General features: G+C 40.5%; 2 protein-coding genes across 2 annotated transcripts in view; both read left to right on the top strand.

Moving 5' to 3' along the window:
- LOC124776861 (PRL-1 phosphatase) overlaps positions 1-19,145 on the top strand; it is a 629,058-nt gene that overhangs the window by 54,250 nt on the left and 555,663 nt on the right. The window lies entirely within an intron of this gene.
- LOC124776860 lies at positions 9,781-15,307 on the top strand. The gene is made up of 2 exons (XM_047252035.1): positions 9,781-10,109; positions 14,429-15,307. Exons 1-2 carry the CDS (start codon positions 9,977-9,979, stop codon positions 15,112-15,114), a joined length of 819 nt encoding a protein of 272 aa, XP_047107991.1. The 5' UTR covers positions 9,781-9,976; the 3' UTR covers positions 15,115-15,307.

Genomic DNA, 19,145 nt, shown 5'->3' on the forward strand with positions numbered 1-19,145 from the left:
ATTACTAAGGTTTTGTATAAGGTCCCTATATTGATCGTCATTTCTTTGATTGCATCTAACAGCAGTTACTATCCGTTTAACCTTACGTTCGTTCTCCTTAGTCAAAAGGAAATAAACATGATAATTTGTTCCTGGTTCTTCTGCAATATTAATATTCTCCATTCCTACGGGAAGCCTTGACAAAGCATCTGAAATTACATTCTGAGATCCTTTTATATACCTAATTTCGTACTGAAATTCTTGCAAGTATAATACCCAACGTAATAGCCTACGGTGAAGTAACCGGCAATTGTTCAAAAAGATTAAAGCCTGATGATCAGTATATACAATTGTTTTTCTTCCCATTAATAATCCTCTAAATCGTTAAAAACCCCATACCACTGTGAGAGCTTCCTTCTCGGATACAAAATAATTTCTTTCATGTTTATTTAAAGTTCGACTAGCGAATCCAATAGGCCGATATAATCCCTCTTCATTGGTCAGATCACCTTGGAATATTACACAAGACACACCATAATCAGAGGCATCCGTACACATACCAAAGTCCTGATCGAAATCTGGGTGGTATAACATTTTGGCTTTGGTTAACGCTCCTTTTATCTTATTAAAACCTTCCTCTTCCTCTTGTCCCCAGAGCCATACTGACTTCTCTTTCAATAAATCTAGTAATTTAGGATTAACAATATCCTGCCCTGGAAGAAATCTTCTCAGAAATCCTACCATTCCTAAGAATGATTTCAATTGTTTCCGATTTCTAGGACTCGGGCATCGAGCAATAGCTTCAATACGTGCTGGGTCTGGCCTAATACCTTTACTATCCACTATATGCCCCAAAAATCTCACTTCCTCCTTTCCGAAGTAAGACTTAGATAATTTTAAAGTAATTCCTCTGTCAATTAAACGGTTAAACAATTCCCGTAATATCGTTACGTGTTCTTCCCACGTTTTAGTAGCTACTAAAATATCATCTACATATAAAATAATCTTTTGTAACAATTGCTGACCCAAAGCAGAATCTAATGCCCTAATGAAAGTTGACACTGATATATTAAGTCCAAAAGGTAAAACTTGGAACTGATATGATCTGCCTTCAAAAAGAAAAGCCGTATATTGCCGTGAATCCGGGTGTAATGTTACTTGATGGTAGCCAGAGGTTAGATCCATTGTACTCATATAACGAGAACCAGCGATCTTAAGAAGTACGTCCTCCATAGGAATAGGTCTGTCTCTTTCCATCTCTATAATTTTATTTAATTCACGGGCATCCAGAACCAGTCGTACCCCACCAGTAGCTTTCTTAACTACCCACAACGGACTGTTAAAAGCGCTACATGATCGTTCGATAATGTTTTGTTCTAGCATCTTACTTATTTCTCTACTAGCCGCTTCTTTGAATTGTACTGGAATAGGATAAGGTTTCTTCAAGAATGGTTTCTTATCTTTAATCTTAAGTTTACAAACGTAATCTTTAATTCTCCCCGGTTCATCTGAGAAGACGGCTCTAAATTCTAACATCAAAGATTCCAACTCTTCCTTTTCTTGCTCGGATAGACAATTCGTAGATAAACATTTTTCTTTCACTTCGGTTTCGATACTATTACTAGCCTGACATTGGTATACTGCATACCCAAGATCACTAAAATCTGTTAATAGATTCATGGTCGGTGCGTACCTAATCTGTAAGGATTCGTAGCAATTTTCAGGTACTTGACTATTAGAGAACCTCACTTTAAAAGTACATGCCTCCTTATGGATGGTTAAGGAAGAATCTTTAAAATCTAATATAGCTTTATATTTACACAGCCAATCTATACCTAAAATTATGGCCACATTTAAGTTGGCTACGACGAGTACAGAGTGAGCAATTAATTGTTCAGCAATTTCAAAAGTTACATAAACTTCTTCAGTAATATTTTGACTTCTTTTACCAGTAACTCCTATAATTTTCACCCCAGTTACAGGTAAAGTCGGGAAATTCCAATATTTTCTTTTAAGCTGAAATAATTCTTTGGATAAAATACTTACTTCGCTACCCGAATCAACTATAATATTTACTTCGGTATCTTTAATATAACCTTTAATAACGGGTTTATATGTTACATTCTCCCTTATCTGATTGTCTTCCTGAAGTAAATCTTGTTGCCAGTCATCGTCCTTTTGGCAGCTTAATGATAAATTGCAATTGGGTCTTGGATAATCTTGACCAATAGTTCCCTTTAGTTGACCCGTACTAAAGGACTTTACTAGTTTTCCGAACGTTCTATGATGACGTCACCTACCACTTGACCTTCATTAATTACTTGAGGATGATTTATCTCATGATCGTTGCTGTGTAATTTCCGCACTTTAGGGTTATTACCACGATTTTGTTGGCTCTCTTTATCTTTAGATTGACGTTTTATATAACAGAACCGGCTATGATTGTTGTTATTAGCTTTTCGTGGTTCTGAATTATTATTATTATTTCGAGGATTGTCATTTCTACCAAATCTAAACTTCTCGTCTTCCCTTTCTCTATTAAGTATATCTAACTGCTCTAAATATCCTAACAATTCGCACGGCTGTGACCATTCTCTTTCTATCATTCTTTCCTTTACGTAATACGGTAACCTACTAATTAGGACCCGTATTAAATGACTTTCAATAATTGGTTCTTCAATTAATTTAGCACGGTTTAAATGCCATTCAAAATAATTCCTATAACCTCCCCACCGTTTAGAATATGGAGGAGGGTCTAACAACTCTAAAGTTAAGTGTTGTTGTTTTCCTCTTGACCAATAATTTTGTTTAAACTGCTTAACAAAATCATCCCAATCCTTGAATTCATTTCTATGCAGTACTGCCCATTCCGCAGCTTCTGCTTCTAAATGTCCTATTACAAATTGAATGCGTTTTTCATTACTCCATTTAGGAGATAATGATGTTTCAAAAGCTTTTATAAAGATTATAGGGTGAAGTTCGCCTCCTGGTTTAAATACAGGAAATCGACTTGCTACATTTGAATTTGTCGTTATGTCATCCAGACATTCTGCGAGAGAAATAGTCGGATTTTGTTTAGATTGCAGAGACGGAGTTGCATCGGATTGGCTTGCCGTGATTGCTTTATTCATATTGTTGTCGTCCGAGCTAGCAAATTCGATGCGACTGTTGTCTCTGATTATGTTATTACCTCTGCTACCTGAAATGTCCTCGTTATTATCTAATTCCGATAATCGTTTAGTAATTTCCTGTATCCGCATTTCTGTATTGGATACGCGATTAGCTAATATCGATTCTTCACTGTGTTCACGATGTGAACGCTCTGTACCTTCGTCAATATTATTATCTTTGGCAGTCTCAAGATTACTGCATATCTCAGTAATTAAAAATTTCATGTTTTCGATTTCGGTATGGTCCTTTTCTACTTGATGAGTTAATGTTTCTAATTCTACATTATCTATTGAAGAAATCTCTACAGGTTTGGTAGAGACCTCTTTAATAGATTTCAATAATTCTCTGCGAACAGTTTCTGTTTGCATAGAAAATTTATCTCGTAACATATCGTTATTTTTCTGTATTTCATTTACAACTAAGATATTGACACTATCTAGTCTCTCGGATAAGTCAGTAATATCGTGTCGCATGCGAGCTTTTTCCTCGCGCGATTCCTGGATATGTTCTTCTAACCTTTTACAATTATCAGCAATCTTATTACTAAGTCCCACTAATTTTTCCTGCATTTCAACTTTAGAAGACTCTATTTTATCACTTAATTCTCGACTGGTTTCATTAAGATATTCCTGCAACCTGTCTGTTGATTTTGTTAGCTCCCCTTTAAGTCTAGCAGTAGATTCCTCGTTAGACTGTTTTAATTCCTGTTTTAGTTCCTGTTTCAGGCTAGCAGTAGATTCCTCGTTAGACTGTTTTAATCTAGCCATAGATTCTTCGTTAGACTGTTTTAATCTAGCCATAGATTCTTCGTTAGACTGTTTTAATCTAGCAGTAGATTCTTCGTTAGACTGTTTTAATTCCTGTTTTAGTTCCTCTTTTAATCTAGCAGTAGATTCCTCGTTAGATTGTCTTAATTCCTGTTTCAATCTAGCAGTAGATTCCTCGTTAGCCTGTTTTAATTCCTCTTTTAATCTAGCAGTAGATTCTTCGTTAGATTGTTCAATTTAGCGATCGCCCTAAAAAGGGATCTCATGCTCCTATCGGACATAGATTGCTCTTCGTCTGACATTTCACTTCCCGACATTATTGTAAGATATTAACTATTTACACACGCAAACTTGTTATCAACAATCCTGTAAAAGCACACTTCCTATGTACAACACTCCACTTCCAACTTGAAACAAACTCACCGGACACTAATATTGTAATTTGTAGTTCTCGATGATCAGTGTGCTGCTATGGGCTGCAGATGTAACAGCCGTCGATGCAGCCGCTGAGATGCTGCGACCCCGCTTCCGCAACCGGCCGGACGCTGAGTCGAACACCGGAAACGTCGCTGGCTGCAACCACGCCCGGCACCGCCGTAGACAGGCGAAGCCCTCAGCAACACCTCTAACACCAGCCGGAGGAACGCCCCGCAGCTGACGTACTGGGCCTATTAGTTTAGGGAGAAAAAAGGTTGTCGGGGTTTGCAGCGTTCAGCTGCTGCCCAACAGATGCGCCTTCTCGTGGAACAACTGCGTGACCGTACTGCTTGGCTGCACTCCGTCAGATGCCCACACCCGCGAAGTCGCCGCTGGCTGGTGAAGGCTCCACGAAAACTCGCGTTGACTTCCGAAGGACTCTTGATGCTTTGTTTCGTACCTGTGTGCCTTAGTTGCACACAAGTCCTGTTTCTAAGGTCGCCACGGTGTAGTGTAACGACGTGTTAGGTTTCGTTTGATATATGACCATGTGCAGACTTCGTCACCCACGTCAGTTACACTCACTTCAAAATTATTTATATTCTTTTTTAAATTGTCCTAGAATGGTTCTTGAACGAAACTGTAAAACACCAGTTGAGTCGTGTGCAGAGAATTACATCACTTGGGCCTATTGGTTTTCGTAACTTTTAGAATTTAAATTTCGTTTGTTTCTCCTCAGAAAATTATATCGACACACGTTATCTTGACCTAATCGATATCAGAATCACACATTAAATAAACTTTTTAGATTCAAAGTTTCGGCCAACGCTGTCTGAATCAATAATCTTGTCAGATATATTATTAATCCGTTCACATAACTCTTCATAAATAAATCTTCAAGAGACGTGTTTCAACTTTAGTAGCATACATTATTTTATTAGCTTCCTACACATACAGATGTGAACTTGAGCGTTGACAGACAGTGACTAACTTTTCAATAAGGTTAAGATCATTATGACGTCATTGTTGTACAAAAAGAGTATAAAAATTCATTTTTAATTTTTTAGAAACACGACGCAACAACTCGGTTCCAGGATCTTCTGTTGCTCCTTGGCTGTCGACCCGCGACGTATAGCGGCCAGCAATTTCCTCTCTGGTCGCGGCAACGAAGATGCTGTCCCCGTTCGTTGCGCCGATCTCTCCGTACATGAAACACATAAAAAAAAATACAAAACTTTTAGATAATTCACATTTATTACAAATAATAAGAAAACACATAAACAAAAACTAAATTAAACTTATAGTCACCTGCAAACTGGGCTGACTTGGTGGATGGGTGACGTTTAATTTCGTCCCACTACAAGGTGAAAACATAGCAACTTAGGTTCTTGCAAGAAGCTAGATCTCATTAATTATTATTATTTTCTGCAATCACACATACAGAATTTAAAACTGTTTGATGATATACATATATACAAACATTTTATATGGTGCAATTCAAATGTAAGTCAGTGTGGCACAGCAGTTTAAACTGAATTATTATGTTGAGATATAGCTTTGCCAGTAAAGTATCGTTTAAATGCTTCACATATTTCTTATGGTCTCCAAGAAGAGTGACTAAAATGTCCTGCAGCAGTGGTAACAGGTGCTTTACAAGACATGTTACCGTACTGCCACAGTATACTTACCATTTACTCAACTGACATAAATAGCTATTTTAGTAATGCCAGTATATAAATAAAAAATCCGTAAGTGAATATGACATTAATGAGGAAAAAGAAACGTTTGTGCTTCATGTATCTGATCTGACATTTTCTTCTGTTTGATAAAAAACTGTCACCTCTGGTGCATATTGTCTCCTTTGAGCCAAACTTTTTTTTTTTTTAAAAAGGATGAGCCTGCAAACCTTAATTGAGTTCTGCAGCCAAAGTCACCTTTAAATATGCAGTGTGATTCTTGACAGCATTCTTGTATTGTGGTTTTTTTGTTAACCAAATAAAGTAACTGAGCAATAATTATTTCACTGATAGTTACAGTGTCTGTGTTTACATGCAGATGACAAAAGTCATGGGATAGCGATATGCACTTATACAGAGGGTAGTAGTATCGTGTACATAGGCTATAAAAGGGCGGTGCATTGGTGGAGATGTCGTTTGTGCTGAGTTGATTCGTGTGAAATGGTTTCCAATGCGATAATGGCAGCGCAACAATAATTAGCAAACTTTGAATGCAGTATGGTAGTCAGAGTTAGATGCACGGGACATTCTGTTTCGAAAATCATCGAGACCACAGTGTCAAGAGTATGCCGAGAATACAAAATTTCAGGCATTACCTCTCACCATGGACAACGCAGTGGCCAACGGCCTTCACTTAACGACCGAGAACAGCGGCATTTGCATAGAATTGTTAGTACTTACAGACAAGCAGCGAAGAGCGAAATAACCACAGAAATCAATGTGGGATATGCGACAAACGTATCCATTAGGACAGTGGGGCGAAATTTGACGTTAATGGGCTATGGCAGCGGATGACTGACACGAATGCCTTTTGCTAACAGCCTGCAGTACCTCTTCTGGGCTAATGATCGTATTGGTTGAACTCTAGACGACTGGAAAACCATGGCCTGGTGACATGAGCGCGATTTCAGCTGGTAAGAGCTATTGGTAGGGTTCGAATGTGGCGCAGATGTCACGAAGCTATGCACCCAAGTTGTCAACAAGACTCTGTGCAAGCTGGTGGTGGCTCCATGATGGTGTGGGCTGTGTTTAAATGGAATGGACTGGGTCCTCAGGTGCAGCTGAACCGATCATTGACTGCAAATAGTTATATTCTTCTACTTGGAGACCATTTATAGCCATTCATGGACATCGTATTCCCAAACAATGATGAAATTTTTATGGACCGGACCATAATTGTTCGCAGTTGGGTTGAAGAACATTCTGGACAGTTTGAGCACATGATTTGGCTACCCACATCGCACGACATAAATTCCATCGAACGTTTATGGGAGATAATCGAGAGGTCAGTTCGTGCACAAAATCCCGCACCGGCAACACTTTCGTAATTATATGGCTATAGAGGTAGAATGCCTCAACAGTTTGCACGGGACTTCCAACAGCTCGAGTCCATGCCACGTCGAATTGCTGCGCTACGTAGGGCAAAAGGAGATCGGACACAGCATTAGTGTGTATCCCATGACTTCTGTCACCTCAGTGTCACATTACAGTATTCCCCAGACGTGCATGCATATCTGAAGGAAGTGACGCTGTTGTGGTGGTGAAAGCTGTGGTAAATATCACGGAATTAATTCGCATTTTGCGAATCCAGATGTTTGTGACAGATGAAAATTTGTGCCAAGCAGGAACTCAAACCCGGCTTTCCCGCGTATCGCGAATAATTATGTTCCTCTGTTGTGACAACGATATGATGCCCTTAGTGTTTTCTGTGCGGTTACTTTGGCTAATATTGCATAAAGCTCTTTAGCAGTACCAGTGTCTTCACTGCTTGTTATTAGATCTTTCGTGTCAGGAGAATTTTCATCATATAGTTCGTGCACATGAAGTTGACCTACACTATGCATGAGTGTGCAAGTGTTCAGTTTTATGCTGTAGTCCAAACGCGTGCAGGAATACATACATGCACGCGTATGCATGTTTTACGTTCATCACACGTCAGTTTACATCGTCACTGAACATCATTTTCTTGCAGGAAATACATTTCGCCTATTTTTGACCTTCCATCCGTATTCTTCCTATAAAATCATCACCTTTTTGAACTTTACTTTTACTTACGACAATTTCTTTTATTTTGTATGTCAGTTTGCCTCTGGTAAGCACAATTATCCCGACTGAACTATATTAGCGCGAATATTGCTTTATCTTGACGTTTCACGTGCTTCGCATGGAGATACATTGTGGAACATCCTTTCTGTTTGCATGATCGTATTTGTACAAGCATGCAGTCCGTGGCAGAAAGCCTTGTATTCTACGTTATTGGCACAGTTCTCCTGGACGTGAGTTGCTAACTCTGACGACCTTCGTCACCATCCTTCCTATTAAGAGCAGCACGAAGCATTGCATTAATTGCAGCAGCATCTGTCTCTTCCAACAGAGTTCTGATCGGCTTGTAAACATCTGCTTGTTGTCCTTGGGCTGTGAGTTTATTGTTTATATTCTTCCTCCACATTCTGTCCACTTGCCATGTAAAGTTCCAGGCATTATAGACGAAATCTGCTAAGTGTGACTTACGGACCTTTGGAATATTTTTCCGATCCCCACGTAAAATATAGTGAAAAAATATGGACAACGCTTGACTTTCTCTTCTATTAGAAATAAGAAAAGCACATGGAAATCTTTGTCTCATGTCATCTAATACTACTTGCTAATGTAGTGAGACCAAAACTATAATTATTAAGCCGAAGCGGTCCTCAGTCCACACTTAAGTCATTTCTGCACTTCAAAATTTCATTTTGCGCAGTGTTTGTTATTACTAACACAAAACCTGAATTTTTAAATCGTGGATGAAATTCATCACTCGTGGACTAAACGATGCCTCCACGCTGGGGCCCATCATTCTGGTGTCTGGCGGAGATAGTCACTAAGTCCGGAATTCTGTCCACAATAACTTGAAATGGAATTTATTTTTCTGTATCTGCAGCTATACTGTCATCCTCTTTTTCTTGTAAACTTTAATGATTAAGATCATTTTCATGTCCAACGTGAGTCGAGATAAATTTCACAAGGCAGGTCCCGTCTTCAGCTTGATGCACTTTCATCCTTGCTGGACACACTCCTTTGAATTTAATGCTGTCTTGCAGCTTTAAATGCCTGGCGCCTTCACCTTTAGAGGTAAAGTAGTCTGAACGATCGCATATATAATAATGTCTTCAGCAGCCACCTTTCTTGACATACCATAAATGTGTCGACTACTCTGTTGTTTCTCGTTTCTCTGAAAGTCATTAAAGTACAAATATTTAGTTTTTCGCTCTTAAGCTGTATTTCGCGTGCCTTTATGTGAGCTCTATATTATTACAAAGGCAGCTATCTGTTATCACCAACATCCTTATATCATGACTTCGTTGACTTCTTCTCACAACTGAAAATTTTGTTGCAGAGATGACACTGGAACGTATAAGCTTTTTGGCTTCTTAGAAGAGGCGCCGCAACATTCAGCTTCCCTAGATGCGCCTGAGAGACATGTAATACATTTTGCTGCAAGCGTACGCCTTTCCGTACTGCTTAGTTTCAGCTACGGTGGAAGACCTAAATCGCTTAATTAACAACGCTACGAACACAACCACGCTACGAACGGAAAACAACCCATAGCACGTCAAGCGAGTCATCGTGACGTGTGCCCCCTCCGCCTCTCAACATCTCACGCCAGCGCAAGCGATAACTTCGTAACGTTTCGGCTACCAACGGTCACGTTCGTAGCGAAGCCGCAGTTGCCTTCCCGTCGCAAGGTCGGCTCGTCTGGGAATTCCGGCGACGACCGACATCGGCCGACGACGGCCGATCTTCTCAAAGCCGTACGCCATTACATGCGCAGTCTCAGTGCAGCCTCACCCGACGTACAAACTTCGGACGACAGTCGGTGCAGTTGTTTTCTTTGGTCGAATTGGGCGACTTTGTCATGCAGAAAACATGGACTGTGAGAAGCTTATAAGCTTAGTCCACGAAAGGAGGAGTTTGTGGCACCCTGAGGATGCGAATTATCATAATAGGGATGTGGCTAGAAGTCTGTGGTTTGAAATCGCTACTTTATTGGAAACGACAAGTAAGTAACAACTTAGAAGTTTAATAATAATTAATTGAACGTTACTTCATATTGCATTATGCATACTCTGTGGCTGTTTATGCACTTCAGCCTTATGTCTACACAGTGTTTTAACTTAAAATTGGCATATCAGCCCCGTGTCTGAATTGGTAGAAGTGGGAAGGCTTGTAGAAATTTGTGTGTGTGTGTGTGTGTGTGTGTGTGTGTGTGTGTGTTGGCAGAAGAGCCAACACCGTGTTGCTGGAGGAGGCAGAAATGCACGCTTTTAAGCTCACGCAGACTGGCGTGAGGTCTGGAACAATTAAAGGAGTTGAGTCTAATAAATAAAGTACGAAGCTCTTTGAATACTTAACTTTAATCCATAATTGGAGAACATCGCTCTTGTTGATACATTAATTATAATCTCAATATAAACTGGTAATGGTGCCTTGCTAGGTCGTAGCAAATGACGTAGCTGAAGGCTATGCTAACTATCGTCTCGGCAAATGAGAGCGTATTTGTCAGTGTAGCATCGCTAGCAAAGTCTGCTGTACAACCAGGGCGAGTGCTAGGAAGTCTCTCTAGACCTGCCGTGTGGCGGCGCTCGGTCTGCAATCACTGACAGTGGCGACACGCGGGTCTGACTTATACTAACGGACCGCGGCCGAGTTAAAGGCTACCACCTAGCAAGTGTGGTGTCTGGCGGTGACACCACAGTGTGTGTGTGTGTGTGTGTGTGTGTGTGTGTGTTTGGCCGCGGTCAACGTTATCTAATTGAGAGTAATACATAAGGTAGTCATTGTTGTCCGCTGTGTCACTGTTTTGTGCGTCACACTGTTGTACGTCAAACTATTTCGTACTGTTTCCTTTGTTGGTGATAAACGTATGTAATTGTTGCAATTAGGATATTTGTTAAGCACCTCGATACAAAAGACGATATCAGTCTTAATCAGGAACAACATATAAGTGATTTTTACATCGGGACGTGACCTACGCTTTCGTGGAAGCATGTGCCACTGGTTAAGATGCTTACACTGCGGTTCCTCATCCCTTGGCGGTCAATATGGTGGCCCGTCTTGCCTCCTCAGCCCCCCCCCCCCCCCCCGCAAGACCCCTCTGGAATCGACCAACATATAATTAGCACACTGTACTTACCGCAGCATGCCGTCTGCAGCGCAGACAAAATCTGTATCGGAAAATAAACTATAACCTAAAAATATTTTTTTTCAAGTGAAAATGTGAGAGATATCATGTTTGATGCTTAAAGTTAACAGTACTGGATCACTTGTGGCTAGTGGCAGAGAACCAGTTTAGCTGTCTTTGAAATGTTATTTCTGCTTACTGGTGTTTTTATGCTAGTAGAGTGATATTCTGTAATTGTGGGATGGTTTGCAAATGTGATGTACATGTTTCCACTTTTCAGTGCTGTAGATGTTCACAGCATCTTCTTGTATGTCATGTGGGTCTGTCACACATAGGATGAATGGCAGTCACTGCTGGTTAATTGAAATGTGTCTCTTAGGCTGAATTTATTCCAAGTTGTATAGGGTAATTTTAATCCTCTCTGTAACAAATTGTATTTTTTTATGTCACTTGTATTTCTTGTTTTCTCATGATACTTCGCACACTCTGGGTTAGTTCGTTATCAAATGTCAGTGTGTGCCATTTGTTCCTGTTGTATGAGGCACTCCAGTCTTGATGTCCTGGAGTACTCCTTTTGGTTATGTGAGTATTACCGTTGCAGAGTGTTGCACTTTTCATGTAAGTGTTTTGTGCCTGTTGTGTGTTTATTTTCCATGTTTCAGTTATCCCAAATTTCTTTAGGAATTTGTCTATGTTAAGTTCCTGCAAGTAGCTTTATTGGATATAGAGGAACGATACGAACGTCGGCTTTGACCAGTGACAGAGGAAACTTGGAACAAACTCCATAAACAATAAGGCGACTACCATATAACGTGTTGTTTTGGCAGTTCTTTCAAATGTGCTAAGCTACAGATCAGTCTGTCATCACAGTCAGGTATTTTTTAAATATCAAATTGGTTGGCTTCGAGCGCTCACAACAGAACCTAGACCTCAGGCAGTCAGTCACCACAGTCAGATTTGTTTAGTTTCACATTCGTTGGCTTTGAAAATTCACAAGAAAACTTCCACCTTCCAACCTAACCTATACTCAGGTTAAGCTACAGATCAGTGTGTCATCACAACCAGCGTTTTATGCTTCCATATTCTTTGGGGTTGGCTTCGCCAACTTAACAGCACTGTGAATATAGGCACCAAAAAGCGACATGACAGCAGCCATTTACGTTATGTCACTGGCCAAACCCAACGACTCGTGTTGAGCACTCCTGACGTTCTGTATTTATTCGCTAGGATTCTCTTTAGTATGTGTAGAAGGTATTTGAACCTGGCCTGTTAGTGTGTTGCCAGATCTGTTTAGGATTATTGTGTGGTTGTTGTGGGTATCTTGTACACTGAGAGCTGGTTATGGTGGTTTTAAGTTTTTCGAGTGATGTGTGGAAAGTGTGTTTTCTTGTCTGTTTCAGTTTCGGTTATGAGATGGATTTTTTTGGATAGGCAGTGTTGATGTTTGTGTGTAGCTGCTGCATTCAGTCACCCGTTTCATCCAAAGGACAAATTATGCAATCGATATTGTGGTATTAATAGGTATTACTTTCTGCTCTCTAGGTTTTTTTCTTTCCTCAGAGATTTTCTTCTCAGTGTGGTTATGAAAGATGTTAATCAGTGAACCACTTACTGGTGGTCTCATGCGGCATTCTTATTCTTGTATCAAAAATTGAGCCTCATACTGGATAAAATTGTGTCCCATTATTACTTGGGATTTGTTAGACATCTTGCATCTGTTTTTCTGGGGAAACATTTGTCTGTCAAAATGTGCGTATGTTTCTGCGTAAGTGATCTGCTGTTGCAGTTCTGAAATCATCACAGCTGTGATTAGCTTATTCCGCTTGTGAATTCTTGGTATTTCATCACAGATAGTAAAGGAAGATCCATTGGTGCCACAACTGTCATGAAACATGTTTATGTGTAAAGAAAGTACATAATTCTGTTCTTGCAAGTAGCTGTAACCTGTTGATCATTATCATCTTCTGCAATAATAGAAACAGAATGTAAAACTGTAAGGTTCTATTATTTAAAAATTTATTACATACATAGGTACAGGAAAATATGACATAATGTAATTCAAAAATAATTCAGTGTTTCGCCGCAATTAAAGTGAATTATAATGTTGAGATACAGCTCTACTGCTTATAAAGTATTGTTTAAATGCTTCGTGTACTTCACGTGGTCTCCTTCAAGACCGATTAAAACGTTCTGCACCTTTATCAAGGTCATTACCATCATTATCTTCCTTGCACTGGATAGCGTTGCTAGCCGTTGACAGACTTACACTTATTACTTCTGGTGCAGCAAGAATGGTGGGTAGTAGCCAAAAACATTTTGCAACTGTATCATCAAATTAAGCACATAATTGAAGTTCTGCCTTGAGACGTTCTATTTGCTTACAAGAATTCCAAACAGATGCTCAGTCATCTAGTTCTAGATACGCAGTAATTGAAGATTTTTCTTTGTTGATCCATATGGTGACCAAATTGTGTCGCATGAAGAATCATTCAGAGGATATCCTTGACCACACAGCAAAACGGTAGGTGCAATAAAATGTGTTCCTGGCAGAGTTTTACTGGATGATGCATTGAAGGAGTTATGGTGGACGGCATTATATACAATAACACCACTGTTATTCTGTCTCCCATACGTTCCTACCTCCACAGCTATAAATCTGTATGTACCTGGCGTCTGCGACGCCTTGAAGCCGGATAGACAAGTTCTTTTTATAACTGTTGTACAGAGATCCCGTTAAACAAGGACTTCTTATGTGACTGTTTTAGCAGTAAATGCTTCCTATGCAACTGGGAAATTTCTTCAAATACTCGTAATCGTTTGCCATTTTGCGGAAATCTTCTGTAGTCGAAACAGACATATATGTTTTGTATGCAATTTCACCCAGATGGCTTCATGTGTTTTATATATAATTCTGACGATCGTTTGGTGGAAGCGCAGATGGGTTAAGATATGGGCTTATTCTGATTGTTATATCGGTAACGTGTGCTGTAAGCGATCATGATAGTTACTGCACCGTTCTCCTATTGGTTATCTCCAATTTAACGATTCGTCTACATCTGCTCGCAAACTGAGTAAAACCAAATAAGCGTCTCTTAACCCATCTGCTCTTTAGCCGTCTCTTTTTATTGTGTTATAGTTTTACAAATATTTGTGTGAGCGGATCGATCAAAACTGATTTGTCATGTGTGTATTTTTAGGTTCCAATGTGAAATCAAAATGGCAGAATTTAAGAGACACGTATCGACGGGAACTTGCGAAGAATAATCCGCCAACAGGTTCTGCATCAGTGGGCAGTTTCTCGAAATGGAAGTACTTCCACCAAATGAACTTTCTACAAGACACATATGCTTCAAAGCGTCTCGTTGGAAATGTTCCAAAATCCGTGAAATCTGACCCAGCGGATTTGATGGCCGACGTAGCGGACATACAAGTTGTATCATATAATGACGAAACATCACTAGAAGACGATTCATTTTCAGAACAAGCGGACGATGAAAGATACCGCTCTTTGACTCCGGACGAAAGTGTTGCGGCTGAAAATCTATTTAAATGGGCCAAGAAGAGGCCTCGAAAGAAAACAGATCCAATTTACAACCTCATAGAACTGGAAAGAGCTAAGTTAGTACACCTAGAATCAATGAATTCTAAGAAACAAAAGGGTGAAGATTATGATGAAGACTATTACTTTCTCATGAGTTTATTGCCGCACTTACGTGCCGTGCCACAGCATTTGAAATTGATCACGCGGGTTAAACTGCAACAGGTCTTAATTGAAAATCAGGCAATGCTTCAAAAATTCCCACACTCATCGCACCATACCACATCCTCACCAAACCAGCCAGGCTCAGAACACATGAGCAACAACAACAATATGTCTGTCTGATGCTGTGGTCCGCAACAACTGAAGACCAATGCCTACTCTGTATAAAGTAGAAAAATGTGACTCACATAGTGTAACGCATTTCTTGGATGTGGCCAAATATGGACTGTGTTAATTTCTACGCTGAGAAATCGTTCATTAATTGTAATTAGATATTTTTGTATTAAAACTGTTTTTATTCCATTGTAATATAAAACCTACGAGTTTATTTCTTTACTATCCATGATATATATGTTGAGCGTAGGTAAATTAAATTTATTTGCAGACAATTAACTGATTGCAGAACCTGGTTATGCAAATGATTTGTGAGCAAAGTCAGTTACCAGGTTGAATGCCACACGCTTAGTGTTTTCCACCGCCAGGCCAACCACACGGCGTAAGGTATGATGCTCTGCTGGGGCCACTAGCGGCCACGTCAACGAGTTGAACAGCTGTATCCTGCTCATTGTATTATTTCACCAGCTCTTGTGTGAGGTGCTGTACCGAATAGTATATAAGAGGAGCCTCACCTTTTGAACAAGGTCTTTAACAGAATGAATTAAAGAAGTTACCGTGTGGCTATGACTATCCTCTCTTCCACTGAAATGTATTTTGTGAAGTTGGATTTCTTGTCAGTGTCACCACAAATCACCTCGAGTGTGTCACCCTCGTACAATCGTAAAACTTGTCTGGCTGTCCTAGTAAATGAGGTAAGAGCGCGTGATATTCGCCACGTTCTTCTTGGGGCATGCAGCTCATTCAGATGCATTCGGCGCCGATTTAGCAGCAAAGCAGCCGCAATTCAGGACTCGTCTCTAAACTGAGAAGCGTTGTGGCATGCATACCGCCAAAAACTGACTAAGAGATTGGACTCTCTGTGACCAAGCTGTCGATCAATGTTATCGGACGACCTCTGACGATGGTGGCGTGTGGCGACCTTCGTCTATATGTCACTCTGACCGTAGCCTCGTATCGACGTCTTGTTACAGGAAAACAGGGGGTGCAAGCTGCCGATTCGGTGTTTCGTGCCGGTTATCTGTTAGAGTAGCACAGGCAACGTGCAGCCACCGTTCCATAAGAAACTTTACAGTTTACTTCGTAAAACAATAAACTGGTAGCCAAGATCGCAGGAATTCTTTTTATTCCATGATAAACGGTTTCGGCGAAACTAAAGCCGCCATCATAGGATCTTAGGACACATAGGGGTTACAACATCAAGGCAAACAATGTTGACATTAGTAGTTGCCTGTAACACGCACGCCTTACAAAATTGTCGTAGCTATCACATAGGCGTCCAAGAGAGATGACATTATAAATGTTAACTGTCTCCATCACATACAAGCGCAACATTTATAATGTCATCTATCTTGGACGCCAATGTGCTACTTACAGTTTTTTAAGGCCTACGTGTTATAGCCAACTACTAATATAACCGTTGTTTGCCTTTATGTTGTAACCTGTGTGTGTCCTAAGAGCCGATGATGGCGGCTTTAGTTTCGCCGAAACCGTTAATCATGGAATTAAAAGAATTCCTGCGATCTTGGCTACCAGTTTATTGTTTTACAACCATCTAGATCGCTCCCACATGAGCACAATGTGCTCCCTACAAAACTTCAACTGCCGCCCAATGGCGTGCCAGCGTGCGACTTCAGTTGTTGCCTGACAGTCGAAATAAACTATACATCGGGAACGTAGCGAAACAGAAACATTCAGAATCTAGCAGTTTTGTCGCCCCGAAGAGGCAACGCCATTTGTATTGTCGTTTTAGTGTTTTATAATGACACTGCCTAACACCTAAAAGGATTTTGTTCAAATATAGGACGAGTTTGCGAAGACACGACCTGCTTGTGAATGGTTAATCGATAATTATATAGACGTGGTTACTTCTTTTATTGTTATGCTTATTTGCTCTCTTAGCTTCCCAAATATTACGGCGGTTCGTAAGTTCGTTGCCTTATACCATATGGTTCAAATGGCTCTGAGCACTATGTGTCTTAACTTCTGAGGTCATCAGTCGCCTAGAACTTAGAACTAATTAAACCTAACTAACCTAAGGACATCACACACATCCATGCCCGAGGCAGGATTCGAACCTGCGACCGTAGCGGTCGCTCGGTTTCAGACTGTAGCGCCTAGAACCGCGCGGCCACTCCGGCCGACGTTATGCCATAAGTTTAATACACACGATAGAGACTTTAGCCATCAATATACATTCTCCTTCACTATTTACAACATTCCGCCAACGTAGAGGTAACTTACCGATTCCGCGACTGTAGAAATCACGTGGTTTTGAGGTGAAGAACTCGTCGAACCATGTTTGGAACGCACTGTCATCCGGAAAAAAAAGTTCCTTGAAGATTTTTTTTACAGAGAGTGGAAAAGTTAAAAAACGAGGGCGCAAGATCAGGTGACTAAGGTGCGTGCGAAATGACTTCCCAACACAACTCCTATATCGTGTTTTCTGTCAGTCTAGCAGAATGCGGGCGGGGTATTATCGTGAAGCAGCATCACTTAATGCAGTCTTCCTGGTTGTTGTTCTTGGAGTTGGTTCTGCAAGACGCCTCAGTTGTTGACAATAAATGTCAGCAGTGATGGTTACACCTCAGGTAAACAACTCGTAGTACATAGCACCGCCGCTGTTCCACCGGATCCATATCAATATCTTTTGTGCACGCGCGCAGGTCTTTGAATGCGGAGTTGCTGCTTTGTTTGGGCTCAGCCATTGCTTTCTTTTCCTTAAGACTGCGTAAAGACACCAGTAACGACACAGTAACACGATCTAGTTGATGACGAGGAAGCAAAGAGATGCACATACGGCCACACACTGATTTTTGTGATTTTGGCTTAGAGCATGCGGTACCCATACACCCGGTTTTTTAATCTTCTCCATTGCATGCAAATGGTGCACGATGGTGGAATGATCACAGTTCATCGCAGTTCGTTGTCAATTAATGCGTTTAAACGATCGTCATCAAGCCTCGAAGGTCTTCCTCGAGCTGGAGAGACCCTAATATCAAAATGTTTCTCTTTAAACCGAGAAAGCCATTTTCTTGAGGTGCTCTGTCGAATGTCTTTATCCCCTCACAAGCCGCTAATGTTTCTGGGTGCCTCCGCTGCTGTCACCCATCTTTGGAACTCAAAACGGAAGAACATGTCGGAAATGTTCCGATTTCTCCACTTGGCACTGCAATTTCTAACGTCCGTAGCTCTACTCACCACATTCAAATGACAATATGTAAACTCAAGTAGCAGCAGTGAGCTACAACAGGAAATGACTTTCGAGAAATAAACCCATAGCAACCGTAATACCAACATGCAAAACAAAAACATAACGAACTTATGCACTAACGTAATATTTAGCCATAAACATTGTTATTTAAAATCCTTAAAATTACATGTTCACTTGTTATTGTTGCACTGAATTTTCGATACACCTCGCTCTGTCTTAACTACATATTCTAAGTCCAAATAAAATAAACACTGAAACTTTCTTATTTCCATACTGATGATGTTAATAACTGGCCATAATTTTGTCTCATTTTTAGAGGTTTGTGGCGTTCATCGTTGGAAGTAATTAACAAATAGGGTTCGGAACTAACACTGCACAAAAACCACCTAAGTAATAAAGGGTTCATCTTTTGGTATTAGTTACTTTAGTGCACCTGTGGATTCAGCCAGATATTACCCTAGGAGCCGGCCGGGGTGGCCGAGCGGTTCTAGGCGCTACAGTCTGGAACCGCGCGACCGCTACAGTCGCAGGTTCGAATCCTGCCTCGGGCATGGATGTTTGTGACGTCCTTAGGTTACTTAGGTTTAAGTAGTTCTAAGTTCTAGGGGACTGATGTCCTCAGAAGTAAAGTCTCATAATGCTCAGTTCCATTTGTACCAATATCCTAGGAATTATGAATGTTCGCCTCTTGAAAGTATCTTGAGATGTGAAATAAATGTGGTTAAAGAACTGTCGCGTCTCAAGTGAAACGTCATAAACGCGTAGCAGTCCACGCTGTTAGTGCGTCTGTCCATCACCACCAAGCGAGACAGTGCTAACAGAACTT

The sequence above is a fragment of the Schistocerca piceifrons genome, chromosome 2 (genome assembly GCF_021461385.2).
Source record: "Schistocerca piceifrons isolate TAMUIC-IGC-003096 chromosome 2, iqSchPice1.1, whole genome shotgun sequence".
NCBI lineage: Eukaryota > Metazoa > Arthropoda > Insecta > Orthoptera > Acrididae > Schistocerca > Schistocerca piceifrons.